Source organism: Caenorhabditis remanei, chromosome IV (assembly GCF_010183535.1).
Source record: "Caenorhabditis remanei strain PX506 chromosome IV, whole genome shotgun sequence".
Classification (NCBI taxonomy): Eukaryota; Metazoa; Nematoda; class Chromadorea; order Rhabditida; family Rhabditidae; genus Caenorhabditis; species Caenorhabditis remanei.
This window is the reverse complement of record NC_071331.1, coordinates 12442217-12470193: the sequence shown is the minus strand read 5'-3', so window position 1 is coordinate 12470193 and position 27977 is coordinate 12442217. Positions and strand designations below refer to the sequence as shown.

The window sequence follows — 27977 nt, the reverse complement described above, 5'->3', positions numbered from 1 at the left end:
AGTAGAAACATCACAAATTTATACTGATTAGGTTTATGTTTAAATATATTTTTCTTCGACAATGATATTAGCTTGGTACATTTCTTACAACTGCGCTCCACCGAAATGCCCTCTTTTTTCTGTGTCTCTCAATTTCGCACACAATTTTCTTCGATTTCGGTAGAGCGCGGTTGTAAGAAGTGTGTCGAGCTAATAAATATCGAGAATTCAGTTAATGAATCTCATTTAAACTCCATAAAGCTTTTGTTTTAATTAAAATACTTCTGATAGGCAGACTTATTTATTTTGACATCATTTCTATTTCGGAAGCAAGCGTTTTTTTTTCATAAATTTAATAGAAAACATGATATTTATGTAAATCACTCGTTTTGGGTTTTTGCAGTTATCTATTAGTGTTTCCTATAAGCTAAAAGTTGATGTAATTAAATGTGGGAAATCATCCTTTCAAACAAAATAAAAATTTTCAGACGAATTTAATGCTGTTTCTACACTTTTATGTGTATCTTCTGTCCATCGAAACTTCAACATGGTACTTCACTGAAGAATTCCGATTATTTTGCAAACCCCGGCATCATTGTTCTGCTTTCAATAAGGCTTATTTCATAACTGTTCATCGCAATAAATAATTCATTCATTCTTTTTCTTTGAAGATCATATCATTTCTGAATAAACCCATGTCTGTTTAAAATTTCAAAATGTTCCTAGAATCCCACATCATTTGCCATCAAACCGCGGAATGAAAGAACTCTTCTATTTAGATGCTTGGAATTCTGAAAGTAAATTGAATCCATCTGACGCCTTGAAACATGATTATCTTTTTTCATGAGTTTTAGAAAAATCGCTTCAGATTTATGCTTCAGAATAAGTATGCAATATTTTACGTTAGTACCAGTATTCTAATGTACGCCGCCTGCAATCTCATCCAGCTGACCTCTCTCCTTAGAACCAATATTCTTGCTCAAACCTTCTTCTTTATAATTTCGGACAGTCTGTATTGACAGCCGCCTGGCATGTTTCCCCTTTCTCTAATTGGTGAGCGCGCTCCACTGGAATCTGTAACATTGGCGGTTTTCAAACGGAGCATCGTTCGTCTTCACATCTCACATCTGTCCTTCCCGCCATTTACTATTTTCGAAAAATATAGATTCACTCTTCCCGTCTCTAGTCATCTTGTTAGTCTTCTTCCTTTTCATTCACGAATTAGAAAATGAATAAGTCTATTATTTCTACTTCAAATACAAAATTATCTACTTCAATCCTAGAGAAAATTCATGAATTCTGGCAACGTAAGTGCTTGTTTACCTAATCCTAATCCAAATTTATTTATTTTTTAGAACCAGAAAACTACAAACATGTTCCCGTGGAAATCGCTCTTGAATTGTTTAATTCAAACAAAATTAAAATGAGAGAACTCGCGTGGTATTTGGAGACAGGTTCAAATATTCCTGAGAATTTCGAGGAAATTTGTAAAGAGCTTGTTGAGAAGCATTTCCCTCAACTTATTCACGAGAAAGAAGGAATGGTGTATTACAATTGGTATGGATTTTTCCAATATTGCGTTTATGTCCAAGATGATGACGATTACAATCAACAAGAAGAGGAGCATGAGAGGAAATTGAAGGAATATGAATCTCAGTTGACAGCAATGGAAATGATTTCGGCAGGAACCGAAATGGTTCAAAAGATTATTGAGAATAAGAGAGAATTGATGATGACGAATCCAAAGAAGGCACTGAAAATAGTGGAACCAGCTCAATGGATAATGTATAAGAGATTCAATGATATCGATCGATCCAAGTATCAAAAGGAATACATTCGACTATTGAGTTCGAATGAAGACCCAAGCACGGCTCATTTTTTGGCTTTTGAAGAAGTTATGACAGCATTGTTGAAAAAACAGAAGCAAGATTTGATTGAGAAGGAAAATAATAAATGCTCGAAGACTATTTCTAAAAAACGTAGGTGCCCCTTCTTACCATAGAAAACTCAATCGATCAATTTTCTTTTCAGCAAAAACTACAAAGAAATCAGAAACTCCAGTGGACTTGAGTTTTCTGAAACCGTATCTTTCAAATGATGCAGTCAAGAGAGTTGAAGAGAGTGTTGGAAAGAACTCGAGTAAGAAGGGAAAAGTCAAGAAACAGGAGCACAAGAATGAAATGAACGAAGAAGAAAAAGAAGAAGTTTTGACAGTTCGAGATTTTCTGAAAATGAAAAAAGAATCAAGAAAATCTTCAATGGATATACTGAAGGAACACAGAGAGCAACCATCTGAAGAGTTTGATTCGAAAATCCTGTTCTGTTGATATGCTGAGAATGCTGACAGCTATCAAATCTGTCTGAAAATTTCCAAATTCGTCACCGATACTCCAGTGAACTTTTAAATTACCATTGAATTTACAGTTGTTGCATAATCTTGTTTTCTGTTTTCATTTCCAACCTTATCTTATTTGTCTGTGTGCCATAAACATATAAATAATAAATTAGAAATCTTCATTTTGTCATGTTATTAATTAAAGGGGTTTTCTCTTCTCTTTTCCTCTCGTCAACACCGATTCAACTCGGCACACCACAACGCATCGACCACTTGTTGATCCACAAACTTTGCCAGTTCTGCAATCTTTTTATCAGCCATTAGATAGCATTGATCAGAAGTTCTTCCCTTCGGAAGTGTTTACGAACTGTTCCCGGTTTTTTTTCGAAAAACACCAAGAACCCTAGGCTTACAAATTAATGAAAACATTCAGAAACTTGCATTTTGAAGATCAAAATCGAAATTTCAAACTTTTTTCAAAGCAGGATTTGAGATTGAATAAAATTTTAATCGCGGTTAAAAATCGTTTTATTTATGAAATTTAACAGTTATCCACAAAAATAGGTTTCAAAAGAAGACAGCTGTTATTATTTCTGCTATCAGTCCTGCATATTCCGATCATCCAAGGAGCAAGAACAACTACCAGGTAATATTTCTTTTTCATTATTTTACGGAATTTAACTTTCTGAGGCAGTTCTTTCTTTTTTCCAGGAGTTCAAATCATGGAATAGGAGAACTACGCGAAGACGAAATCGAAACAAAAAGATCTGAAAAGAAGAGGATTTTGAAACTAGAAAATAAAAATTAGAGATCATGAAGGTTTATTGAAGACGAGTGAACGAAAACCGACGAGATAACTGGAGTTGGAGTCACAAATAAAACGAGAAAAGCGGGAGAAAATATCACAGTAGAAGGGAAGAGGCACACGACCATCACAGAAGTGAAAATTTGACGAGTGGAAAAATTTGAAAGGTGAGTTTGAGTGAATAGGACCAAAAGTATGGAAAAGAAAAGGAGTTGGGAGGAGTCTAGCGGATAATCTGGAGTCGAAAACTGGGTGCTATTTGAAGATGTTTCCCTTGAGCGAAATCCCATTCGATAGTGATTCTGAAAATGTTCGATTGACTATTTTATTTTTTCCAAAACTCGAAACTCACTCAACTGACATCGCATCAAGCACACCATGTTTCTGAAGATCAGCAACTGTATATCCTCCTCCTCCCATCATCACTCCTTCCATGACTTCTCTAACAATATCGCGAGATTTGAATTGTTTTCCAATTACGTAATATGTACATCTTTCTTGCATTTCAGCCATCCCTTCTTCAAGCACAGCTTCACATTCGAACCACCGAGATCTTCATCAAAGTTGTCCACATTGATTTTCCATGCCGATCCGAACTCGCTCATCTTTCTGACTAGTTCAATGACCCGATGAAGTGGAGAACCGAAACGGACGATGGATTCTCCCTTTTCGGTTGGAGCGACAACGTGCTGAGTAACACGGCAGTTTTGAATGCTAGAAGATAATCCAGAGTACTTGGTCACAACTTCTCCGATCGTTTTCATGTCGATTTCTGTTGGACATCGAGCGAGTGATGTGGCGACTTCGGAGCGTTCGAAGACAATTTCCATGACCAATTGTTTGAACGAGTTTTGAATCACGATTAAAATTTTAATCCAATCTCAGATCCCACTTTGATCTTCAAATGAAAAAAGTTTGAAATTTTAATTTTGATCTTCAGAATGCAAGTTTCTGAAAGTTTTCAGAAATTTGTAAGTCTAGGGTTCTTGGTGTTTTTCAAAAAAAAGAAACCGGAAATAGTTCGACAACTATTTTGAAGGACAAAAGGTTTTTTAATATCTTTGACAATATCAACTACGCACAAACAAATTATGTCGTCTGTTGAATGTGACCTAGTTTTAGATTGAAATCAAGTGATATTGTAATAATTTTGAGAATTACTGCATCAAAATCTGCTCAAAATATTTTTCATACCATACCCTGCATTTCATGAAAGTGCGAAAGCAATGAAACTTCAAAACTATTTTTTTATTACATAAGAAAATTCAAGTACTGAGACAAATCGGGCTGAGCTAGCAATGGGTTTGGAGGAAATAAGAGGGGGTATGTTGGGTTGAGAAGAGGAAAAAGAGACGGTTGGAGAACTGGTGGTTGTGGTGACAACTGGAAAAGTTGAGACGGGATAGCTGGTCGTTTCAGAAGAGAAGCGTATCCGAGGTCAGGTGTGGAGAGTGTTGAGCTGAAAATGAGGCTAATTGAAGGAATTATGAAGGAATCGTTTTCCAAATGACCATCGAAATGAGTCCATGAATCAATTTTTCTAAATGAAGCTTGAAACAGTAAATTATCAATTCCAACAACTGTTTTCTTTCTAATTGAACAAGATCTACATCCATCTTTTAAATGACTAACCTCTCTTCATTCATCGGTCTTTTTCTTTTTCTTCCAAGAGTATCCGGACGCGCCCAGCTCACTGAAATCGATTTTCCGTTCTGAAAAGTCCCAATTTCAAAAAACAAATTTGAAAAGTCTACATACTAAAACAGTTCCATCCATCTCTGTGATCTTTTTCTGAGCATTCGCTCTAGTGTCAAAAAGAACGAAACCGTATCCATCAGCCACGTGGCACTGAACAACGCCATCAGTGACTCCACCGAATGCTTGAAAGAGTTCAGTGTCTGACATTTCACGATTAATTCCACGCACGAACACGTTGGAGATCTGAAAATAATTGGATGTACGAGAATGAATCTGGGAGTGAAATTCTCACATTGCTCATGACATTATCCGCAGGTTTTGGCTCTCGTTTGGCGAAGTTGACTTTCGTGAAGAGCTGAAATTACGAGTTTCAGATTAGACAAAACCAACTAGAATCAAAAGAAGTGAAAGGGATAACATAAGTATTTGTATCATTACGAGTTGAATCAGATCAATAATTGCAGAATCTAGATGGATCAAATAATTAATCAGAGCATTTTTCTCAAACCTTTTATAGCCTAGAAGGCATCCTTTGGTTGCTGAAATGGTATGACGCTTTTGAATTAAAACGATAAACTATGCAGCTGTAATTTTCTCTAAAAAAGAGAAGAACGTACCGCTGAAAACTTGGCCATGAGAACACTGGCCTCCGCAGGGTTGCGACATTGAACGAATGCAAATCCTCGATGTCTCCGAGATCCATTCTCCACGATTTCGATGTTCACTTCAAATGGAGCAGCTGATTGGGAGATTAGGGCCTGTAATTAGAAGGTGATGGTAACGACAGTATTATGTTGGTATATTCTATTTCATTACCGCCTTAACATTCCGTTTAGGTAGGGATTACTGTAGCAAGATGAGGTTTTAGTATTGCATTCAATAATTGTCTCGTATCATGAATCCCAATAGAGGCGTTCGAATAAAGCAATAAATTGTGAAAATTACTTTTAGTTTTCTAATCAGATACCCTGAAATCTCTCCAAGGAGTTACTAGGTTATTGTTGTTATGCGGAAACATTTTCAGAATATCAAAACTCCTTTGAGGCTCACATCACTATTGTTTCAACTACAACTCGGCAAGATAGTACGCCGGTTCCGGTTACAATGCAGATTTCGATTCAACCTACAATTATTTTTTCGCTTCTACCCAACACTTGTTACGAATCAATAAACTAATAAACTAACCTATAATTTTACATGTCCTTCTTTTTCTACCACCACCTCTCCCCCTTCTCTTTTGAATCATATTTCTCCCATTTCCAACCCTTCCTATCCGATTACATACACACTTACCCGAATTTGGTCACTGCTCAAGTTCGTCGAGAATCCACCAACGTAGAGTCGATCACAAAAGTTGTCCGGAATCATTCTAGATGAAGCATTCGAATGATGGAAGAGTGTTAGTTAGGAAGGGAAAATGGGAATGAGACTGGGTGGTTTAGACGGAGGATTGCGTGATAACTTGCTCCATTTAACGAGAAAGAGAGGACCTTGGAAACACCTTCAACACCTTGGAATATTTGATTGAACACGAACGAATACAAACTTACCCAGAGGAGTTTTTGGAAAGAAGAAAATAAGAAAAAGAGTGGAAAGATGAAGAAGAAGAGAAGAAGAAGACCAGCCTGAAAATGGAAAATTTAGAAAGAAGACTAAAGGCAAAAAGGTGTTGCTATAGGGAAAAGAAGGGAATGAGGAGGCAGAAGAACAAACACCTCGTCCCCTCTTCTCTCGCCAGGGCGTTTGTACCTCCAATTATGTCCAACCTTTTGTCTTTGGACCACCCCATTGTTTCCGAAATCTGAGGTTTTCAAGACTGAAAAACGTGGGATATTGGGAAGAGTTTGAGATTGTGAAAACTGTTTCGTCGCGCATTGATGCTGGAATCTACGTACAGAAGTTCAATTCACAGCTAAATTTGTATAACTTCCTCGTCTGATCCACGGAATAACAGTTTCGAAAATTCGGTTAACAAGAGTTGAAAAATTTAATCCCGTTTCAGAAAAACTATGACTATATCACCTCTCTCTGCTTGATTGGTTCGACCATTCTATATCAACTGATGTTCGTTTTTGAGAGCAACAGACAGAAATATTGAAAAACTATTCTGTTTCGCAATATTTTGAATTCATTGATTGTTTCTAAAGAAACATTCCAAGAGCAACACAAGTTCATTTTTCAAAAACAATTTGAATCAGGGAAAGCGAGAAAGAATAGTCAATTAGTTATTCAAATGACTGATCTGACTACTTTTTAAAATGGCTCTGATTACTTTTTTGGCGAAAGATTATTTGTGAATGTAAGAAAATAAAAATCAACTGTATTAATGAATTTAGAACAATTGGTTTGACGAATTACTCAACAAGCAGCATTTGTGGCAAACAAATTCTCATAATTATCATTCGATTTTTCTGGGGAGGACTACCTCATAGAAACTATCTGTTTATGTTTAAAATTATGCAGTCAATGAGATGCCAATACTTCCAAATTGAATAGGAAAACTCACCGGACTCCTGCTTTAATCGTCACTGTAAATAGAGCGTTTCCTTCTTCGAACCAATCTTTCCTCTTCCAATCCAATCGATGTCTCACCAAACCAAATCTCCTATAAAAGAAATTAACATAACAATTGATAAGAGACTATCGATACTTTTGTCATGTAAATGATCATGATCAACCACAAAAGAAGAAGAGACCATCCAAGACGGCATATCTGTAGTTCTCTTTCTTCTGCACTGCTCCCTATCACTGATTTCGACAGGGAAGGCATCCTTTTGGTTGGTGGAGGAATTCTGGAAAACGGAAAGAAGTTGAATTGAAGAAAAGTGAATGGGGAAAGAATATGGAGGAAAGTGAGCAAAGTACTGGATTATTCAGTCACCCCAATTATCAAAGAGAGTTGACTAAGTGAAAATAAAAATGTATTCTTTGAAATTTCTTAACGTCGAATCTTTTTCATCTAACCTAGATAAAAATGAGAAAGGTAGACTATCTCGAGAGGCAAAACATGCAAAATTACTGTTCCAATTTTATATGTTTTCGATAGAGTCTGAAATGTTCTTATTGCAAGAGCGGTAATCTCCGATGATGTATACAAACATTGAATAAAATACTAGAGTTGATACTAAGTCTCATTTTTTACGAAGTCTGTTTCAAGAACATTTTAATTAAATCAAAGGGGATCTGAGATCCCTGTGTCTAGCAAAAAAGAAAAGAGAGGAAACTTCTTATTAACGAACATGAGAATATGACAATATATATCCAGAGAACATGAAACGGTACTTCATTAGAATTTCTGGGACGTCTGCTGGGTTTCAAGATTCGGACTTGATGATTTGGTAATTGGCCTTAGTAGTAAATAGCTAAACTTTCACAATGACATGTATTCTTCATGAAAATTTCAGAATATAAAAAAGTCAAAAACGTCCGCAGTTTGTTTCTCAACTTTCCAAACGTTCCAAAAGATTCAATTAACTAAAATGGGATTAACTTGAATAACAGAGAGAAAAAAAGAGAATTCAAGTATTGACTGAAGCTTCAGAATGTTTCGAACTTGAATTGTCACACCAGAACACTCAATATTTAATTCAAGAAAACCTCCTCCGCAACTCTTTCAGTCAAAAAGAGAAGGAAGAATCAATGTTGAGTGCCACTTGGAATATGTTATTTTCAATGCTCCGAGAAACTGAAAAACCGGAAATAGGACATCCATCCGGCAGCAGACACTGACATCTCTCTGATTATTACAGCAGAGATGGCAAGAAACGAAGAAGAACGAATGGATGTACATCTTCTTCTTCTTCTTCAGAAGACCTCTCCTACGAATAAGAAAAGGCTCTGAATTGAATTATCGGCTCCAAAAAGAACCGAAGAAGCAAAAAAAGAAGAAGAAAAAAGAAAACGGATATACATACATAAACATATGTTTAAAGAAAAAAAGAAGAGCTCCAAAAAGATATGGAAATGAGTGAAAAACGGGAGAAAAGGGCTACATTTTGGAGACGACAGAATAAGGGCATTAATTATAGGGAAGAGAGAAAACAAAGGAATTCTCGAAATGATCGATCATTAGGAGATGATCTTTGAGTTGGAAATAGATAAATCCACGTCACATCGGGAGGGAAGAAAAGTCGTCTGAAGGGAAATGAGATGAGATCAAAAAGTAGGGATACACTTTCGAGCTTTTCGAGGTTTTTTGAACTTTTACTCGAATTTTCTTTTCTGTTTCCAAATAGGCTTTAGATAATTTTTGTCATTACCAATTGATCCCTTCATATGAAGTGTTTGGAAAGGAAATAGAGACTGATTGATTATTCGGTTTGATCACTTACAAATATAGTTTGAGATCTTTAACAGTTCCTGAGTTCGAGAAAAAAATTAGGTTGGGCCACTTTTGAAAATGTCTTCATGATGAAACTTATGATCATCTGGGATAATGAGATAATCAATTAGGCGGATCAATGGACCTCTTTGATTGTCTCTTGAAACAGTGAATTTAAAAAAAAAAAAAAGAGTTCGACGAACGTGCTCTCGATATATAAAAACAATTTATCTTGAGAATGTGCTGAATGCTCACAGGAAGCATGTTATGACTCCGTGAAGTGTCCCATTTCCATTTCCCAAGATAGGAGAATTACCTGGAAACGATGCACTTTGTAGAGTCTAGCTCCATTTTAGAATTTAGCGTGTTCTTCTCGTATGCATCAAAGTTCCGAAAATAGTTTATAATCTCATTTATATCAAAAAACAATATACATAGTGACCGAAAAAAGTTATTTTGCATTATCAGAATTTGAAAACATTGTTTGCAAACTGAACCCCGTTTCAGTACCGTTTTATATTGGGTCAGTTCTAAAACGATGAATCTTTAAGCAGTAGAGGAATGATAATTTTAAGTTTCAAAAAACAGTATTCAACCCAGTTTCAAACACGTTCAGAGTTATTAAAAACCTACTGTTAAAACTAGGCAATATAGAGATGAGTTCGGTTTTTCTTGTTACTGACCGGGTCGTGATGCAAAATAACGAACAATTTCAATTGAAAAACAAAGAAAAAGAAATTCCTTGAATTTCAGATTCTTTCATAAATACTAAAAGAAGGAGAAGAAGAAGCTCTTTCACTCAATTCTTCACTTCAAAAGTAGCTTCTGAAAGTGACAGCTGCTAATCAAACGAAGGAGAAACGAATCAAGTTAATTCGAAGAAACGAGAAGTTTTTCATTCTTTTTTCATCACACATCAATCAGGTTGTACTACTAGAAGACGTCGTCAGAAAGAGAAAAGTACGTGAATAAAAAGAAAATTGGAGTCACAAAAGTTTTCGGAGACTTCCAGTGGCGATATTCAATTGGTTTTCTTATTTTCTCCTGGAGGAGAGCAGAGTTTAAATTCAATTAACCGTTGCACTATTCTTGACTTTTTGAAGTTGGAAGAAGACAGAGAAAATGGACGAAAAGAATCAAAAATTCAAAAGTGTTTCCAAGTGAAAAGTGAGTTGTTAGAGAGAATCCTGGAATTTCGGATCAAATTACTCAAACGATGTTATTCTTTTTGTGTGATTTTTGAGAGGTTATTGAGAACTTTTTAATGTCTGAAAGTTGACTTTAACATCCTTATGTATATAAGTTTCTGCATTTATTCGTGCTAACAAAGTCGTAATAAAACTAATAAAATATTCAAAAAATAGAAAACAAGATTATGAAGAATTGCTGTTCGACTCCTCTGTGCAGATAGCGTGTGCGACGAACTCTTTCTCACAGTCCAATCCGCGGGGTGTTGTTTTTGATGCATTGAAGCATCTGCAATGAGACATATTTAGAATAATTCGGTGATCTTACAGATTCGGAAGCTTCGGAACATTTCGACAGATTCGTCCTTTTTTCTGCTAATTTTCCATATAAATACAATATTTTTCATATAAAAATCCTTTGTTTTTCTTCAAATGTCCAACATAAACTTACACAAGCGCCTGCCTAATCAAGTAACCGCATCGATGAGCGAGTGCAGAATGAAGACAAGTACAATCAATATTGATGCGTCCATCCGGATATACTGATTCTAAAAATTATTTTGCTTGACTAACGAGTTAAATGTCCAAAATACCTGGTTCCTCAAATGGCTCAAAGTATCGCCTGTATTCCATTTTCACGGATTTGAAGAATTCTTCTCGTCCCATTTTTAGAATCTCTTCCTTCGCCATATTGCTGAATCTGATATTACATTTTTAGAGAGGTGTTGGGTGAATACGGTTAATAAGAAATAGATGAACTGGAAAAATCCTTCACACTTTCAAACTTAAAACAAAGCTTTAATAAAAAAAAGTTTATATAAAAACTACTAACAACTTCTACAAATTAAAACAAAAAGACAACTATTTTTCACTAATTTTGAGTTCTGTGGAATCTTCCGTCATCGCTTTCCGCATCTTTTCTCGTCGTTCATCTGGAAATCCGTCAATTAAATGATGGATTCAAGAAGGTTCGTACCACTCATATTCTGCATACAAGCCGCCCAATTCACAAATTGATTCGGACACTTTTCAGAGGGATCTCGTTTATCATCACTCTTCATACAAACGTACAATTCTCGAAAGTAGTTTCCACATCTGAAACCGGACAAAATAAATCAATTTCAGCATAATGAAGTATACCGATGTGCTACTAAAGATCCACCAGCCATACATGAGCATTGCCAATTAATTGACCCATCAGGGAGCGTTGGTCCTGAATTTATTGATTTTATATAATTTTGGATAATGTCAGTATTTGCATACCATTCGGTCTGTACTTTTCGATATTCTGCATTTCGAGAACCCATTCTGACTTGATCGGCTCTTCGAATTCTTCTTTCCGAATATACAATACCTCGTCTTTCAAGTGGCAATGAATTCGTCGGAAGAATGGAAAGAAGAACATCCGAAATTCGGAAAACAAATTTAGAAAAGAACTTCGAATTTTTCAGATAAGAGTCGATAGGCTCTGAATCCTATTCACATCACATAAAGAACTATGAATAAATTCCGAGATGCTTCATTGCAGATGAGAAGAAGAAGAGTTCAAAATTTTCGAAATACACAGAAGAGATGTAATAAATATATAGTCAATCGTACAAAGAATGAAACAAAACATGCTCTCGACGGTTTGATTGTTGAGATCGAGGGTAGATGTGGGGATTTCAGTGTAATTAAATTAGGAATTGGGAAAAGGAGAACGAATAGAGGGTAAATACACGAAATGATCGATGATAAATAATTATTTGAAGACTTTGTGATGCATTTGACGGTTTATGGGCACTTTTTATCGACAATGACCTTGCCAGTCTCATCGTACTCGGCTTTACTGACCCACATTTGTTGGAATGTTCCCTGGAAAATATACCGCTTGTATCAAGTTGTACATTGAATTAAACTGACCAATGATCCGAGAATAGATCCTCCAATCCATGCTCCGTACTTTCGTTCCTGAGGGGTTGGTGCTGCGAAGACACGAAGTTTTATCGTCTAAAATTCGCAATGTTTAACTATAAATTTTAGGATAGAAAATACCGGTGGACACTTCGTAGCGAGAGCGTAGTTGAGTCGTTCAGTGAATCCGAGAATCAACGAGTTTCCTCCTGTGACGGTGACGTTTGAGAACAATGTCTGGAATGTGTGGTATGGCGGAACGTTTTATAAACACTAATTCATGAAACTTACTGGTCTGATGTCGATATCAGCAAGATTGGCTGATGTTGCTGCCATTTGTGCCACTGTCATAAGTCCTTCTTTCTTTTGGTCAGTTTTGAGGTAGTTTATATCGAACAAACACTCTGGAAGCTTAATTCTCTCTGCTCCAAACTCTTTCGTGTATCCATTGGGGAACGCGTATGGTGTTGATGGAAGTTTTTCAACGTAATCCATGTCAATGTTGGTGTCACACAATTGAAGCATAGTCGCCGCCATATCTTCGAGAATCATCTTTTTCATAAACTTATCGTAGCTTGGAGTAACCTCTGGGAGATTCTTTTTCGGTGTCCATTTCGCTGGATCTCCCTCGCTGACTTCTTCTTTTCCAGCAATTTTGTATGTTGGTACCAAATCAACGTTCTGTTGTTCGAGCATATTAGCCAGTTGATCAGCGATCACATCACCACCAATCGGGCATTTAACAACAGCATGAGTGACTGCGTATCCATCGAAAACTGGAACAACCGAGGTTTGACTCGCTCCCGAATCAACCATCAATCCGTGAGTACGGCCTTGAGCAAAACAGGAGAGGACAACGTTCTTCGACAGATAATAGGCCGGAACTTGGAACTTTTCGAACATAAGCTCAGTGAGCTTTTCACGACGCCCACGGTCATTCCACTGAAATAAAAATAGGGCAATAGAGTTTAAAAACAAAAACTTACAGCGCTTTCAGAGAACAAAACTGGATGCTCAGATGGGTTCGAGTAGAGAATATTCTCGTATGAGTGCTCAACAATCTTTTCGAACAAATCCCAATCTTCGACTGAAATAAATTAATATTAAATCTTATCACATATATTTTTTCTTACTCAATCCTTCTTTCATGAAATTTTCCATAGTTGTTCTGGCTCGTGGCACAATAATTTTGGTAGTTCCAATGTAGAAGTTTTTCTCGCGTTTGGTTTGCACATTAGAATTGTCACCCTGAAATTGATTTGATACTTTCAACTTCTAAATATCTCAAAATACTTACTGTTTCCATAGCTTCATCTTTCTCGATAACATCATCGGGCAGAGACTCTTGAACAGCGATATATGATGGAATGTCTCCCTGAAGTCGATTTAGAATGTGAATATATTTTATTTATGCTTATTTTACCTTTGGATATTCCTCACCGGCAAATCCAACTCGGAAAGATTGAGATCCAGCGTCGAAAACCAATCCGCTGACTTCATCTGCAATTAATCAATATTAGAATCAAATAGTTTTCGAAAACAAATCTTTGACACACCTCCACCGTAGACTGCTCCGCTCATTTTTCTCTCTGAAATACACAATAAATGATTGAAATGATATGTGAATTGAATGAAAAGATTGAAAAAGAACGGCGAACGTTTTGAATTCTGCCAAAAAACGGGAAGTACGCCAACAAAATAACGAGTATCGCACCACCAACGCTCCTGGCGTACTTATCGATTTTTTGCTCCGATTTTGCATACTTCTCGATTTTTCCGTTTTTGTCAATTTTTTGTACAATAATCTATATACAAATTTTCAGAATGTCGCTGTCGCAGTGGAAACTCGATTACAGCTATTCTTCAAAGAATTGCCGTACTTCTGACAGCAACTTCAACCCGCCAGGATTTTACTCGTCAGCTGCAACAGTTCAGCACAGTGTGAGTGTTTTAACGCAACTCAAAATATAGCCAGTTGATTGATAAATAGTGAAATGAATGAATTGTTTCCTTTTTATAACCGGTATTCATTCGCTCGAGGAAATCGTTAAAACTGCCGAGTCCAGCCTGAAAAATATCAACAGGTCCTCGTGGACTTAGTAAAACACCGAATAAAAAAAACAATATGAAATACATGGTACTTTTGGAGAAAAAAACAACGAAATCGCTAGTCAATTTATTGTTTCCCAATTAATTTATTGTTCAGGCGGAAGCTGACCGATCTGCTGATCAACACGAACATCTTGCACGGAAGCGAGCATGGGATACTGCAATGGGACCAGCGAAGTCATTGCCGATGAACATGTTCATGATGTACATGGCCGGAGGCGGAGTGTCCATTTTCCCGATTATGATGGTCGGAATGATGCTTTTCAGGCCGTTGAAAGCCCTTTTCTCTGTCAACTCCACATTCAAACCACTTGAGGTAAGGATTTATTGAAAAACTTGTGCTTCAAATTAAAGCAACTGGATTTCTTCTTTAATTTGTTCTGAATTTAAGAAATTTGTGAATCTTACAAAATTAGAAATATTTCAGAGTCCTGCCACCGGAGCCATGATTCTTCACAAACTAATCTTCTGTCTCGGAAATCTCGGAGCGATCGGTCTTGCCATCTACAAAGTACACACAATGGGTCTACTTCCTAATACTCCATCGGATTGGCTTGAATTCATTCCACAACCGGGTCGTGCTCAATACTCGATAGTCGACGAAGTATTTCTCTGAAATGGTCTCATTTCTAACTGTCTAGTCACCCTCCATTCCCTTTCTTTCTCCCTTCCTGTGTGATCTTTTCTCTTTTCGATTGCAGTATAATAAGGATAATAATTTATATCATATTTCTATTCGTGAATCCCTCTCCCCTCTTATTTTCTGTGTATTCTACTAAAACTTCATTCGTACGAGATAAAACTCTAGAAAACAATCGTCCACTAGGGTTGCTCTTTTTTAATCATCAGTTTTTTTGTCACACCATTCGACTATAAGCAGAAATCACTGATAACACTCCCGGCAAAATAATAAAGAGCGCAAAGAATGACGAAGCATGTGAATGAAGCAGGAACGGAATGGAAGGAGAGATCAGTGATACTACGAAGATCACTGGTAACTTGGTGGGTTTTCAGAAAGAAGAACAATACATAGTCTTGCAAGACAGTCTACATTTTGAGATAAAAATGAGAAAATCAAGGTGGTGACCTCGGGAGAAAAACCCCTTTGAAGATTCGATCAAGGTTCTACGTACAGATTTATGGGTTTCGGAGAACGACTTTTTGAGAAATTCGAAGAAAATAGAAAGATTGATAATACACATTTTGTTGTAAGGATCAATAGATTAGTGTTATTCAAAAAATTTTCAAAGCTTGGTTTCAGAAGTTATTGATTTGAGCTGTTCCCGAAAGTGTAGCTGCAACCTTTATACTGACGATACGAGTCAATTTTAGTTTTTTGGTGGAGCACAGTGATAAAGTAAACGTCCGGTCAATATAAGTTGATAAGTAAGAAGAGGGAAAATCACATTCAACAGGTTTTTGATCTCAAACTATAGCAACTAAAGATCACGTCGAAACAGTACTTTTCCAGTGAAATCTGGAAAAGAATGAGAGAAATTTCAAGTTCTTGAATAATTTTGTTGTTATTTATAATCAGAATATCACTCGGGAGATAGGGATTGAAAATCAAGAGAAAAATCTAAACTGTTGTTCCTATCTATTCGAAGCTAAAAACTACAATTTTTGCGGTTTTATCTAGTTCACATTTGTTCTCTGTAAAAGGAAATTATTATTTTTTTGTTGCAAAACTCCAATATACTCTCTCAAAAAGCCGTTCAATTCTATTTTTCTTCGATTCTTTGACCGTACATTGTGTTCTGAATAGGTACTCCCTTCCCTCCAAAAACCTATAAACACATGTCTCTCTTCTCTCTTTCGCCCCACATAATTTCGAATTTCCAAAATCAATCTCCGCCTCTTTCTCTCTTTTTTCCAAAAAAAATCAGACCACCATTCGGCATCTTTTCTCTACTAAAAGAGACGCAGAATCGAAACGAAACGAGTATAAAAAGGAGGTAGAGATGACCGTGTTTTGTGACTACTTCTGGGGCTCACCGAGCATCTCCAAATGTTTGCTCTTTTCGCGTTTGTATCTTTTTCTCCTTCTTGTCTAGGAGAGTTGTGACATGTACTTTGTACCCAAAAAGAACTACCGTAATCACTTGGCTCCGCCTACCCATCTTTTGCTCGAAATTCCATTTCATTCATTCCCATTTTCCAGGTAAAATGCCATCTCTCCAGGGAGAAGTTTCCTTTTTCGAAGTGGCTACAACTGTTCCATTCAGTCATGAACTCTCCAAAAGACACATTGCACAAACTCAATGGCCAGCCTTCTGGATCTCCATGGCATACGTTGTCGTTATTTTTGGAATCAAAGCTGTCATGACTAACAAGAAACCATTTGATGTGAGTTGGAAACGCCTACTGTTTCAAGATGTTGACTTGAACTGAAAGTGTTCTTCGGATCTTAATTGACATTCTTATTGCTTTCTTAAAAACTTGAGCGTTCCTGATTTCAGTTGACGGGTCCTCTAAACTATTGGAATGCAGCACTTGCCATTTTCTCCACATTGGGATCCATTGCCACCTCCTTCGGACTTCTTCATGAATTCATCACCCGTGGATTCTTCGAGTCCTACATCCACATCGGAGACTTCTACAACGGTCTCTCTGGATTCTTCACTTGGCTCTTCGTCCTCTCGAAAGTTGCTGAATTCGGAGACACTCTCTTCATTGTTCTCCGTAAGAAGCCATTGATGTTCCTCCATTGGTATCATCATGTTCTCACAATGAACTACGCTTTCATGTCATTCGAAGCGAATCTTGGATTCAACACTTGGATTACATGGATGAACTTCTCTGTTCACTCTATCATGTACGGATATTACATGCTTCGTTCCTTCGGAGTCAAGATTCCAGCATGGATCGCCAGAAACATTACAACAATGCAAATCCTCCAGTTCATCATCACTCATTTCATTCTCTTCCATGTTGGATACTTGGCAGTCACTGGACAATCAGTTGATTCTACTCCAACTTACTATTGGTATGTTTATTTCAGCTTCTTTGTTTCCATAATCCAATCTTCCTCTTTTTCAGGTTCTGCCTTCTCATGGAGATCTCATACGTCATCTTATTCGGAAACTTCTATTACCAATCCTACATCAAGGGAGGTGGCAAGAAGTTCGCCGCCGAGAAGAAGACTGATAAGAAAGCTGAATAAAGAGGAATAGAAGCATTTGTGTCATTCGGGTTCGATTAGTAATTTAATTCCCATTACCTGTATTTATGAATAAATATTTGATACTGTAATATGCATATTAGTGGAACTGAAGTTAACAAGATGAAGGGGAAGGAAAGTCATAAATCATCAATCAAGAGCGTTTGGGTTCGATTAAACTATTGAACAATAGGAGAGGCTATTATGGAATTAAAAACTACCAGGAGAAACAGGGAAAGTTGGTTTCTTAGATTCTAAACAGAGGCGGTTCTGCTCGCTCGGTTGTTGTGAACTAAACGAATTGATACCAAACAGTTTCCCGATCCAACAGTCTTTTTCCCAACGTGAATCCTAAAAAAATCTCCAAAATTCTCAAATTCCATTCCGCCAATAATCCGTCCGTGTTCTAATTTTTGTCCTCATCCGAATCGTGGCTTCCAGTTCTTTCTTTAGTTCTCGCCCAAACGATTCTCAAAAATTCGAATGTTTTCGTTCAACATCAACGGAAAAGAAGACGAAAATCCAACAATCAACTTGATTCACAGTTCTTATTCAAGGGAAAAGGTGACATATTTCTAATGGAACAATTCAACAAAGTGTCGGGAAAATTAATATAAAATTGTGTAACTATTATGAAACGGATAAAAAATTGTCCGTTTCAACAACTAATTATAGACACTTAATTTTTGGTTTCTTTCAATACTGCTCTTTCTATTTTTAAAGTTAACTGTCGTTTCAAATAGTTTTCTTCAAAATGGATGAGACTACTACCCAAACTCCAAATATTTCCAGATGCTAACCCTAAACGGATCTCCAATCTGTTTCCTTCGTCCTGCACTATTCTATAATGTCGTTCGTGATCTACCAGAATTGCTCCGTTTGGCTCCATCTCCAGATGACCGTCTCGTTTCTTTACTCACCACTCAACAATCCGAATGATGTATATATTTCCTGTTACTTGGTTCCAAGACTCACTCTTTTTTTCATTGAAATGAAGTCATTTTTGATCAGAAATTATTGTTTTATCTTATCTCTTTTTTTCCCATTTTCATTTCCTCGAAACATGCAAAATCATCAGGAAATCGGGGTTATCTAATGCGGAATTCCGCATTCGATAAGGAGAAAATATGGTTTCAGGAACAAAGTATACAAGAATCATTGAGTTTACTTCGGAGGGAAGGGGGACACGTGGAGTCTCGGTTAGATGTAGGCTCCAAATGGGAAATTATGCAGGTGTACCTTATTCTTGATCTGGTTTTTTATGGATGGGGTTTATGGTTTTTGCTTCTTGATCATTCTTGTGCACAATTAATTCTGGATTGTTCTCTTTCTCTCATATCAGATATTCGAGCTACTCTTATTATAGAAGAGAAACTGAAATTTTATAAACCCACAGAAGCTAGAGACCGATAATTAGTCTAGAAGATGATATGAACTTTGAAGAAATCGAACCTTGCTACACAGTATCATAGTTTAACAATTTACTTGACCGAGTATGAATTTAGAACATCTCATTGCTGAAATCTTCTGTAAAATTGGCAGAGGGACGATCTTAAAAAGTCTAGTTCATCTTCGCAAATAATAAATCTGTTTCAGAAATAACATATATTTTCAAAAATATGCTTATTACCCAATAGTTTTCAGGGACGCTTAACAAGTCAATTGTTTCAAAAAAGTAAATTTTCTCGATTTTCAGTTTTTCACCTTTTAAATTATATGAATCATCTCCATATCAGAATACTCACTGCGGTCATCGAAATGATTCAATTGCTAATCTAAAAAAAGAAAGCGAAAAAGATCTTCCAAACATTGTGCAATGTTTTAGAATTTCTTCATATAAAGTTCCAATTAATTTTCAATTTGATTCTTTCAGAAATCCAAATGATTCTGCTAGTTTCCGTTCTGTGTTTTGCAACTCTGCATTTCCAATTTTCCATCCAGAAAACCATCACAGTACCATCAGAAATCACTCATCAATGCTCTTCATTTCTTATCACCTTTTTTTGTTTTGTTTTTTCTATAATTTTTCTTATAACAACACTTTTCGGCAATTTCCATTCAATCCTTCTGCATCAACCTAACTATACTCTTCCACTCTTCTTTTCCAGTTTTTACAATCTTGCAACTTATTTCTTTTTTCTCTCTTACTCTATTCACATGAAAATCATTCATCATGACATCGGACGATCGTGGCGTGAGAGCTCCTTGAATGACTGATTCCCCCCTTATCAGTATTGTCTCCGTCTAAAAGAGAATGGGGAGGAGAATTCCGAAACTTCTCTATAAAACCGTTCTCTTTTCCTAGTTCCAATTCGTTTCAGGACCTCTTTCCCCTCTCTAAAAATGATGGACCAAATCCTCGGAACCAATTTCACATATGAAGCAGCTAAGGAAGTTGCAAGAGATCTGGAAGGATTCTCTGCAAAGTTGGCAGTTGGTTATATTGCAACAATCTTTGGATTGAAGTACTATATGAAGGATCGGAAGGCATTCGATTTGAGTACTCCATTGAACATTTGGAATGGAATTCTCTCTTCATTCAGTCTTCTCGGATTCCTTTTCACGTTCCCAACTCTTTTATCAGTTATCAGAAAGGATGGATTCAGTCGTAAGTTTTTTGAAAATCTAGTTTTCTGTTTGTGGGTGTCTCTGCCAGTCTGCTGTTCATGTTAATAGTACTTTTGGAATATCTGAATTCGAAAAAATTATAAAAATTCACTTTTAAAAGTGAAAAATCCTTTCTTCTTTCCTGACAATTTCACAGCATCAATTTTCATTCGATAACCCACTCATTTGAAACCATAACAATAATTTTTCAGACACGTACTCTCATGTCTCTGAACTCTACACAGACAGCACTTCCGGATATTGGATCTTCCTCTGGGTCATCTCGAAAATTCCAGAACTTTTGGATACAGTATTCATTGTTCTCCGAAAGAGACCACTCATCTTCATGCATTGGTATTTGCCTATTCCAGATAAAACTCTCATTTTAACATTTCCTTTCCCAGGTATCATCACGCTCTCACCGGATACTACGCCCTCGTTTGCTATCATGAAGACGCTGTTCACATGGTTTGGGTTGTCTGGATGAACTATATCATTCACGCATTCATGTATGGATACTATCTTTTGAAATCTCTGAAAGTTCCAATCCCTCCATCCGTTGCTCAAGCTATTACTACTTCTCAAATGATCCAATTCGCAGTTGCCATCTTCGCTCAACTTCATGTCTCTTACAAACACTATATCGAGGGAATCGAAGGATTGGCTTATTCTTTCAGAGGGACTGCCATCGGATTCTTTATGCTTACCACTTATTTCTATCTTTGGATTCAGTGAGTCTATGATTCTCAATACTCAGATTCTAGAACAATATTTTCAGATTCTACAAGGAGCACTATCTCAAGGATGGAGGCAGAAAGTACAATTTGGCAAAGGATCAAACGAAAGCTAAGAAGGCTAACTAGATAATTTCATGAGCTTAAAATAAACGGGAATCTCTCAACCTAACGATATAAAAATTGAATTCATTTAAAACATGCGGCAATTGATAAAGACTTATAAAATACAAAAGAAGTACAAGGAGAAAAGAGAGCCGTGAATGAAAGAAAAAGAGATAGACAGGAAAACACTTGAAGATCATCATTATGCAGAACGGGGGAAAGAAAATTAAAACCGGTATTTGGAATGATATTGGTTAATGTTCTTGAGGTGAGAAAAGGCAAGAATGAATGGGAATTCAATTTTTGAGATTCATAAGGAATGTTCTGACAGTTGGACCTTCTGCTCCGTTGTTATCTTCTTGGAATCGTTGACTTTCATTTCGAATCGCGTTCCCAATTTGTTCAGGTGTCATTGTCCCGTTTTGTTTACGGAAGTGGTGGGAGTATTTTCGTAACGATATTCTGTAAATGTGAACATAAACGAGCCGGTTGATTATATTTGTCTATGGGCAACTTACGAATTGAGATCTGCTGCAACTGATACGGGTGCCATACGTGTAGTTACCATTGGATTCGCTCCCATCGGAATCGTTGCTGGAAGTGGAGTCGAAGAAGTCGTCGGATGATACCCATTGACTGTCGCCGCTACTCCATCCACCAACGCCCTACTATTTGCGACCGATGGCCTTTCCTGCCGTGTATTAGTAACCCCTACACTTCTCTCTAATGCATTTGAAGGCGCTGGAGCATGAGGTGGAGGTAAGCAAACGGTCGGAGCAGCAAGTGGTGGAGTGTTGCTGGCTGGTCTGGTTACGTTGCTGAAACTTCGATAATCTACCGGCGGTGGTCCCGATGAAGTGGCACGTTGACTTTGGTATGGAACTGTTGGCGTTGGCGGATTGATTGGTGTATCAATTTTCGATGGAGGTGGCCATTGACGTGTAGGAAACGCTGTAATCGAGGATAGGATGAGAAACACCACACGACATAAATAAGAAAGCAGCTTATGAGAAATAGTTGGAAGACTATCACAACTAAAAAAGTGACTTACCACCTGGATCTCCAGGAAGAAGATTCTTCTCGCGGTTTCTTTCTTCTGCCCACAAAGCTGAAAAGGGAATATATAGTTTAAAAAACAACAATGGTTACATACCCATTGATAAATTGAATGGCATTACTCGACGACACAAATCAGTTCCCGCCACACCGTTTTTCTGATTTTGAATCGCGCGACTTGCGGGAGTTTGATAACTTTGAAGTGGGGTACGATGAGGAGGAAGTGGAGTGGAAATTGGTGGTAGAGGTGTCGATTTGAATGCTCCGTTCTCCTGATTATGCACAACATATGGTGTTGTTTGTTGAGCCACTCTTGAACGCATTCCTGCTGGGTAGTCTGAAAATTAATATATTAGATTTCTTCGCATTGAATGGATAAGTAGACTTACACGGTGCCTTCTGCTGTACACCATATGGATGTGGTCTGGAACCGATTGACGGTGTGCCAGAAGCTAGCGAAGCTGCTGGATATTTTGTTTGAGTGACTGCACCGTTCATAACGATTGGAGATGAGTTCGCTAACTTCTTGACCGGGTAAACTGTTTTGTTGGCGGACGGTGGAATAGGAGGCTTCATTGAATATTGTACACGGGTTGTTTGCTTGGAAACTGTTTTACCAGGTGGAACCAGAAGATGTCCATTCGACGGTGATGGAGTAACAGTGAGAGCTGATACTGCAGAGAGAGGTGTTGGCACAGTAGAAGTTGGTGGTTTCGTTGATTCCAAATTTGTGCTGAGCGTGGTTTTTTCGGGTTCTACGGACGGTGAAGGCGGCTCCAGAGAGGTTTTCGTATTTGACTTTCGCCTTCTTGGTTTTGGTGCTGGAATGGATGGTGGTGTTGCTTCGGATTTCAATGCTGGTTCATTTTCGCGACCTTGGACTGAAAGATGATGAATATGGTTCATGTCAAATGTTTTAGAAAAAGTTGTAATAAATGTGTGAATAAAAGTATTCCCACACTTACAGTGATCAATTATCTCACGTGCATAATCCTCGGGCGGAACCTCTTGTCCACGATCTTGCGGCACCCAAACATTTTGTCTACAGTCTTCTTCATTCGGATTCTCTTCAGTTTCATCAACATGTTCTTCTTCAATCGCATCGTGAGCTCGATGATTATCCCAACTGTCAAGTGTGATCGAGAGCTTTTTAGCTGGCGGAGGATGAGAAACCGGAGTGAAATGATGACCATTTTCTGCAATTTTCCGCTTGAAACCTGGAGTAGGAGGAGTTCTGTTCAGAATAGACGGTTGTGATGTGGACGGCATATGTGGTGATGTATGAGTTGGATTCACATAATATTTATCCATATTCTCTTTTTGTGGATTCACCGATCGCCTAGTCGGATGTACTCCTGTCCATAGTTTCTGTGGTGGCTCAAGAGCTTTTCGTGGAGAACGACTCATTTTTGGAGGAGTTCCAGTGGCCAACAGTTGCATCTCATCTGATTTCGGTGCTCTTCGTTTTCTTCTTCTTCCATCCTCGTGGACATCGTACGACTGTAAGAAAAAAATCAGCATTCCAGTATTACTACTTTCGAGAACTCACATGAAGCGTTGTCACCACGAATCTGTCGACAACTGTGTTATTCTCTTGTTGAATCGCAGTGTAAAACTGATTTCGTCCTTTCGTAGTTGTCAAATCGTACCTGATCGTGTCAGTGATGTGACGAGGATAACGAGAGAAAAGAAGGTCACCGGCATTTCGTAACTCATGCCCATGTCTGAAATAAATTCCATTTTTTCTTAACTTTTCAATAATTCTCACCTCTTGACCATTGACATCAGCCTTAATCCATACCAACTGTACTTCTCAAATGCCCATCTCAATGTTGCTGACCAATGGCACCACTCAACATACAATGGGAACATCAATTGATTGTAAATGTCCACTAGATATCTCCTATTGATCCATTTCCCATTAGAAAGTTGCCATCCTCGTTCAGATTCCTCCCAAACATCGAAAAAGCCGTGAATGTGGCGACCTGCCATATGAAACTGTAGGCATTCGTGAGCGTGTAGAACACCTCTTTTGAATCCTGGCTTCATCGGTCGACCGTTTGGACGGACATGCTTGAAGGCTTCCGTACATTCTACGTTAGCTTCCATGTATTTGTCGAGCAGATACCACCCACGACTAGGTAGATTTGGTGAGAAATATCCATCGTCTTCAACTTTAGGTAAGTCGAAATGTACTATCTGAACAACAGAATCCAATCTGAAGCTAATTTGCGTTGGTTGAATGTCTTTATCGTCTTGATAATAATCCAAGTCAGACAGCTCTAGTTCCTTCACTCGAATCTATAATTGCATCATGTTTAATATTATTTTAGAATTCTATAACTCACATTCCCATTGTTCTTGGTAACTTGTTTCAGCAACTTCTCATGCACAACAGTGAACTTGTTATCAGTGGTTTTAGAGAAATTAAACCTATGAATCGGTCGTAAATATTCATCCTCCAACACATTAAAGGGACCTTTGTACAGAACGTCTACACTAGGAGGAGGTGGTATCGGAACTTTTTCACGATCTTGTAGCCTAGTGACAGGCGATGGTGTTGTATGTTTACTTGGAGGGAACAAAGAACTCGTGGCAGCTGTTTCGATGACTTCATCTCCCTCTTTACCCCCTTTAGGAGGCAGTGGGCACTTGGATCGCGCAATGCTTTTCTGAAAAAGAATAGGATCAGTAAACTTTTGAAATAAATATATTAAATACCTTTACAAGATCCGTTGTTCTTGGATTCAAAAGGTTTTTACTATCGAGAACGTTCGTCCACCGATCATTTGAAAAATGTATACAATTACAAACGAGCTGGAAAAATTCTAATGCATCTTCCTTTTTCGTTTTGAATATTGGAATTTTTTTCTGCAAATTTCGATTTTAATTTAAAAAGTTATCTTTTAAAACTCACAAAATGGACTAGAAACTGCAGCCCTTCACACAATTCACCGAAAGTTGTACCGGATATTCTAGCGAGATCATTTAGAACAGTCTGAAAATTAGTACGGGTAAAATATTTATATAATTTGAAAAAAACTTACTTGATGACTTTTCAATATTTCTTTGAAGTTGACTCCTCGTAGTGAGCGTAATTCCTGGAAACAGAAGCGTTTTTCGAATTTCTTTTTAAGAAAAGAGCAATACAACTTACAGTTGAGTATTTAGTTTTAACTAATCGTCCACGTTGGTTTTCAGCACAAACTTCCCAGAGTGTTGGCGGTGTTTTTGAAAATAATTCATCAAATTTTCGAAGATTTTCATCGAGACGGCGTTGCGGACCTGTCGAAGTGGATGGCTCTTGCGGATCGACGCGAATTGGCTCGCGAAGCGGCATAATAAAACTGTAAATCAAATATTAGAGAAATAGATTACGTAGAAAGCAATTTTGAAGTCTTATTTAAGTTAAAAACAAAAAAGATCAAGTTTTCTGGGCCTAAAAACGTAACTTTGTTCGAAAAATTGGCATCATATGAGAGGTCAGTAAGTGCGCTCCCCCGCACAACAAAGAAAATCACAGTCTCCCACACGCGAAATGCGCAAGCGTTTTCACGAGAAAAGCGACGATCTGCGTCCTCAAATCTCTAACGCATGCAGAGGGAGCGCGTTTGCACTAAAATTAATCGGAAATGAAAAATTTTGGAAAAATGTCTCGTACAACGAGTAGACAACGAATTTCGAAACGGTAAAAAAAGAATAAGATAGAAGATGATCTGAACTATAATTTTGATAAAAATCTCAAACGAACAATATTCAGAACACGACTTATGGACAATTGAAAATGGCGTTGAAAGAATAGTGCGTTTGAAGGACATGTCTAATTTGGAATGAAAATTGTTTTTCTTTAGATAGATTCTCTGATATCTGAAATACTTCATAAAGTTAGAAATTTCCTAAAAATAAAACAATTTGTAATCCATGTAATGGGCAATAACGGTATTTAGCACCTTTTTGATGGTTTTGGTCTGGAAACAAAAAAAATCGAAAAAATAAAACGAAGCGATTGTAGAGGGTCCCGAAAGAAATATTTACCATTTTAGTTTGTTTGATTCCGTTCAGTACTCATTGAGTCATGATCATATCAAATTTCAGTTGAAAAAGTTGAAAAAACGTCATTTTTTCGGACTTTTTTCTATTTTTCAGCCGAATAAAAAATTTTCTCAAAAAAATAAAACGAAGGAAAAGTTTGAAATTTCAATGGGAATCTATTACTTTTTACATCTTGTGATTTCGTCCACTACAGATTGATTGATGATGCTTTTAAGTGTACCAACTTTCACCACTGATATTACTGTATGTAGAGAAAGTGATGCCAGAGGGCCAACTCTTTTTTGTTCTAAAACCCATAACTTTGACAAAAACGTAGATCAGGCATAAAACTTCACTTTTTCAGTTGACAACATTTTTGTACGAGACCTCCCTGAAAAGTTATGCTCCTCCTCCTATTTCAGTGCAATGCTGTGAGCTTGTCTATTGTGATAGACTGTAACTCGCTAGTACGCGTTTGTACAAAAAAGTTGTCAACTATGAAAATAAAGCCGTATACTTAATCTACGGTCCTAGTAAAAATTAACATCTCGCGACACGTATTTTATTCGTTATAAACTCCTAAAAACTTCCGAGTTTGACAGTGCATCACGGCTTCCCTGGTTGTCAGTATAAGCCAATTTTTAAAGGGTATGTAGATTAGACGTAGTGTTTCACTTTTGCAGTTGACAACTTTCTTGTATTTCTCTTCTCTGAAAAGTTATACTCCTCCATCGAATCCACCTAACTCTCCACGAGATTATGACTAAGTCGACTGTTTTAGATTGTAACTCGCTAGTAAGCGTCTGTAGAAAAAAGTCATCAACTAAAAAAGTGAAGCTATACACCTGATCTACATATCCCTCAAAAATTGGCTCCTTCTGACAATTAGTGCCGTCGTGATGCTCTATCAAACTTGGTAATTTTTATGAGTTCATAACGAGTAAAATAATTGTCCCAAGATGCTAATTTTTACTAGGGCCTTAGATCAGACATAGGGCTCCATTTTCACAGTTGACAACTTTTTTGTACAAATGCTTGCTTGCGAGTTACAGTCTCTCAAAGATCTTCTACAGAACAGTTGAATTTGGCTTGGCGGCGAGAGAGTGGAGAGTGCTAGAGAAAAATACAGTTTGCTTGCGCATTTCGCGTGTGGGAGACTGTGAAAATAATCGATTTTCCACGGTGATTTTCTCTGAACCACTTGGTTAGATTTCTAGGCCATCACATTGGCGGCCCCGAGCAAACCCGCTCCAATGCGCCGTTGAAATTTCTAGACCCTCAACTTTGGCTTTAATTTTCTAAAAATTTGATTAAAACAACCAGCAGGTTATTTGTAATGCCTCTTAAAAAAATTATGGAGAATTTTTAACAATAAGTTTCATACCATATGGCCGTCAGTTTCACAGTTTAATCCGCCAGTTACTTTTTTTGACATTCAATACAGTGTAAAAAATTATTCCATTTTCGAACGCGCTCTACCTGCACGTGCGAGAGAAGAGAGACGCAGAGCCAAACAAGTGCCGCAGTTGCAAAAACCGCGTGCCGAGCTTGCATCAAGACTCCGCCCATTTCATTTTCCACTGCGGCCGAACTTTTTTTGGCGCTACCTACTAGCTGGTTCCGAAAAAATCACCGTGATTTTCAAGCAAAATCGACCCAAAAACTGGATTTTTAGACTTTTCTCAAGATTTTTTTGTAGATATTAATTGCCTATTTTTATTGCACGCTCTAAAAAATTATATGTTGTTTGATATCTAGTCGAAAAAGGCTGCCAGTTTTGAGCTGAAAGCTTCAAGTTAGAAATGCGAAAATATCAGTTTTAAAGTTATTTTTGGATTAATATTTTCAAAAACTAACAAGTAGATATTGTTTAAAAAAATGTTCAGCTATTGTAAAACACTTTTGAATGTAGTTTAATGTTTTCAATTGTGCTTTAATAGTAATTTCGAAATTTCA

At 37.3% G+C, this 27977-nt stretch overlaps 11 protein-coding genes across 11 annotated transcripts; 5 read left to right on the top strand and 6 right to left on the bottom strand.

The window, feature by feature from the left end:
- Nucleotides 1-1207: 1207 nt before the first annotated feature.
- GCK72_013556 (uncharacterized protein) lies at nucleotides 1208-2306 on the top strand (the record flags this gene model as incomplete). Its single annotated transcript, XM_003088143.2, has 3 exons — nucleotides 1208-1286; nucleotides 1335-1958; nucleotides 2011-2306. 3 exons carry the CDS (start codon nucleotides 1208-1210, stop codon nucleotides 2304-2306), a joined length of 999 nt encoding a protein of 332 aa, XP_003088191.2.
- Nucleotides 2307-3595: 1289 nt separating this feature from the next.
- GCK72_013555 (uncharacterized protein) lies at nucleotides 3596-3949 on the bottom strand (the record flags this gene model as incomplete). The annotated part of the gene is made up of 1 exon (XM_053729890.1): nucleotides 3596-3949. The coding sequence occupies one exon, from the start codon at nucleotides 3947-3949 to the stop codon at nucleotides 3596-3598; it is 354 nt and encodes a 117-aa protein (XP_053584662.1).
- Nucleotides 3950-4370: 421 nt separating this feature from the next.
- On the bottom strand, nucleotides 4371-6185 carry GCK72_013554 (uncharacterized protein; the record flags this gene model as incomplete). The annotated part of the gene is made up of 6 exons (XM_053729889.1): nucleotides 4371-4578; nucleotides 4752-4831; nucleotides 4878-5060; nucleotides 5110-5172; nucleotides 5435-5575; nucleotides 6111-6185. The coding sequence occupies 6 exons, from the start codon at nucleotides 6183-6185 to the stop codon at nucleotides 4371-4373; spliced, it is 750 nt and encodes a 249-aa protein (XP_053584661.1).
- A 4326-nt stretch (nucleotides 6186-10511) lies between these two features.
- Nucleotides 10512-11015, bottom strand: GCK72_013553 (uncharacterized protein; the record flags this gene model as incomplete). The annotated part of the gene is made up of 3 exons (XM_003101294.2): nucleotides 10512-10614; nucleotides 10777-10873; nucleotides 10919-11015. 3 exons carry the CDS (start codon nucleotides 11013-11015, stop codon nucleotides 10512-10514), a joined length of 297 nt encoding a protein of 98 aa, XP_003101342.1.
- Nucleotides 11016-11186: 171 nt separating this feature from the next.
- Nucleotides 11187-11730, bottom strand: GCK72_013552 (uncharacterized protein; the record flags this gene model as incomplete). The annotated part of the gene is made up of 4 exons (XM_003101286.2): nucleotides 11187-11257; nucleotides 11302-11420; nucleotides 11466-11538; nucleotides 11589-11730. 4 exons carry the CDS (start codon nucleotides 11728-11730, stop codon nucleotides 11187-11189), a joined length of 405 nt encoding a protein of 134 aa, XP_003101334.2.
- Nucleotides 11731-12098: 368 nt separating this feature from the next.
- Nucleotides 12099-13799, bottom strand: GCK72_013551 (uncharacterized protein; the record flags this gene model as incomplete). Its single annotated transcript, XM_003101338.2, has 9 exons — nucleotides 12099-12179; nucleotides 12228-12314; nucleotides 12360-12455; nucleotides 12510-13160; nucleotides 13205-13305; nucleotides 13352-13466; nucleotides 13516-13593; nucleotides 13642-13718; nucleotides 13775-13799. The coding sequence occupies 9 exons, from the start codon at nucleotides 13797-13799 to the stop codon at nucleotides 12099-12101; spliced, it is 1311 nt and encodes a 436-aa protein (XP_003101386.2).
- Nucleotides 13800-14042: 243 nt separating this feature from the next.
- On the top strand, nucleotides 14043-14943 carry GCK72_013550 (uncharacterized protein; the record flags this gene model as incomplete). Its single annotated transcript, XM_003101380.2, has 3 exons — nucleotides 14043-14159; nucleotides 14425-14643; nucleotides 14755-14943. The coding sequence occupies 3 exons, from the start codon at nucleotides 14043-14045 to the stop codon at nucleotides 14941-14943; spliced, it is 525 nt and encodes a 174-aa protein (XP_003101428.1).
- A 1550-nt stretch (nucleotides 14944-16493) lies between these two features.
- GCK72_013549 (uncharacterized protein) lies at nucleotides 16494-17490 on the top strand (the record flags this gene model as incomplete). Its single annotated transcript, XM_003101277.2, has 3 exons — nucleotides 16494-16673; nucleotides 16787-17313; nucleotides 17367-17490. 3 exons carry the CDS (start codon nucleotides 16494-16496, stop codon nucleotides 17488-17490), a joined length of 831 nt encoding a protein of 276 aa, XP_003101325.1.
- A 480-nt stretch (nucleotides 17491-17970) lies between these two features.
- GCK72_013548 (uncharacterized protein) lies at nucleotides 17971-18426 on the top strand (the record flags this gene model as incomplete). The annotated part of the gene is made up of 2 exons (XM_003101352.2): nucleotides 17971-18051; nucleotides 18280-18426. The coding sequence occupies 2 exons, from the start codon at nucleotides 17971-17973 to the stop codon at nucleotides 18424-18426; spliced, it is 228 nt and encodes a 75-aa protein (XP_003101400.2).
- A 1404-nt stretch (nucleotides 18427-19830) lies between these two features.
- Nucleotides 19831-20957, top strand: GCK72_013547 (uncharacterized protein; the record flags this gene model as incomplete). The annotated part of the gene is made up of 4 exons (XM_003101291.2): nucleotides 19831-20095; nucleotides 20307-20448; nucleotides 20499-20825; nucleotides 20873-20957. The coding sequence occupies 4 exons, from the start codon at nucleotides 19831-19833 to the stop codon at nucleotides 20955-20957; spliced, it is 819 nt and encodes a 272-aa protein (XP_003101339.1).
- A 272-nt stretch (nucleotides 20958-21229) lies between these two features.
- Nucleotides 21230-25329, bottom strand: GCK72_013546 (uncharacterized protein; the record flags this gene model as incomplete). Its single annotated transcript, XM_053729888.1, has 13 exons — nucleotides 21230-21395; nucleotides 21452-21884; nucleotides 21985-22041; nucleotides 22087-22326; nucleotides 22379-22870; nucleotides 22955-23489; nucleotides 23539-23713; nucleotides 23758-24290; nucleotides 24338-24661; nucleotides 24711-24860; nucleotides 24907-24987; nucleotides 25037-25090; nucleotides 25147-25329. 13 exons carry the CDS (start codon nucleotides 25327-25329, stop codon nucleotides 21230-21232), a joined length of 3423 nt encoding a protein of 1140 aa, XP_053584660.1.
- Nucleotides 25330-27977: the final 2648 nt, after the last annotated feature.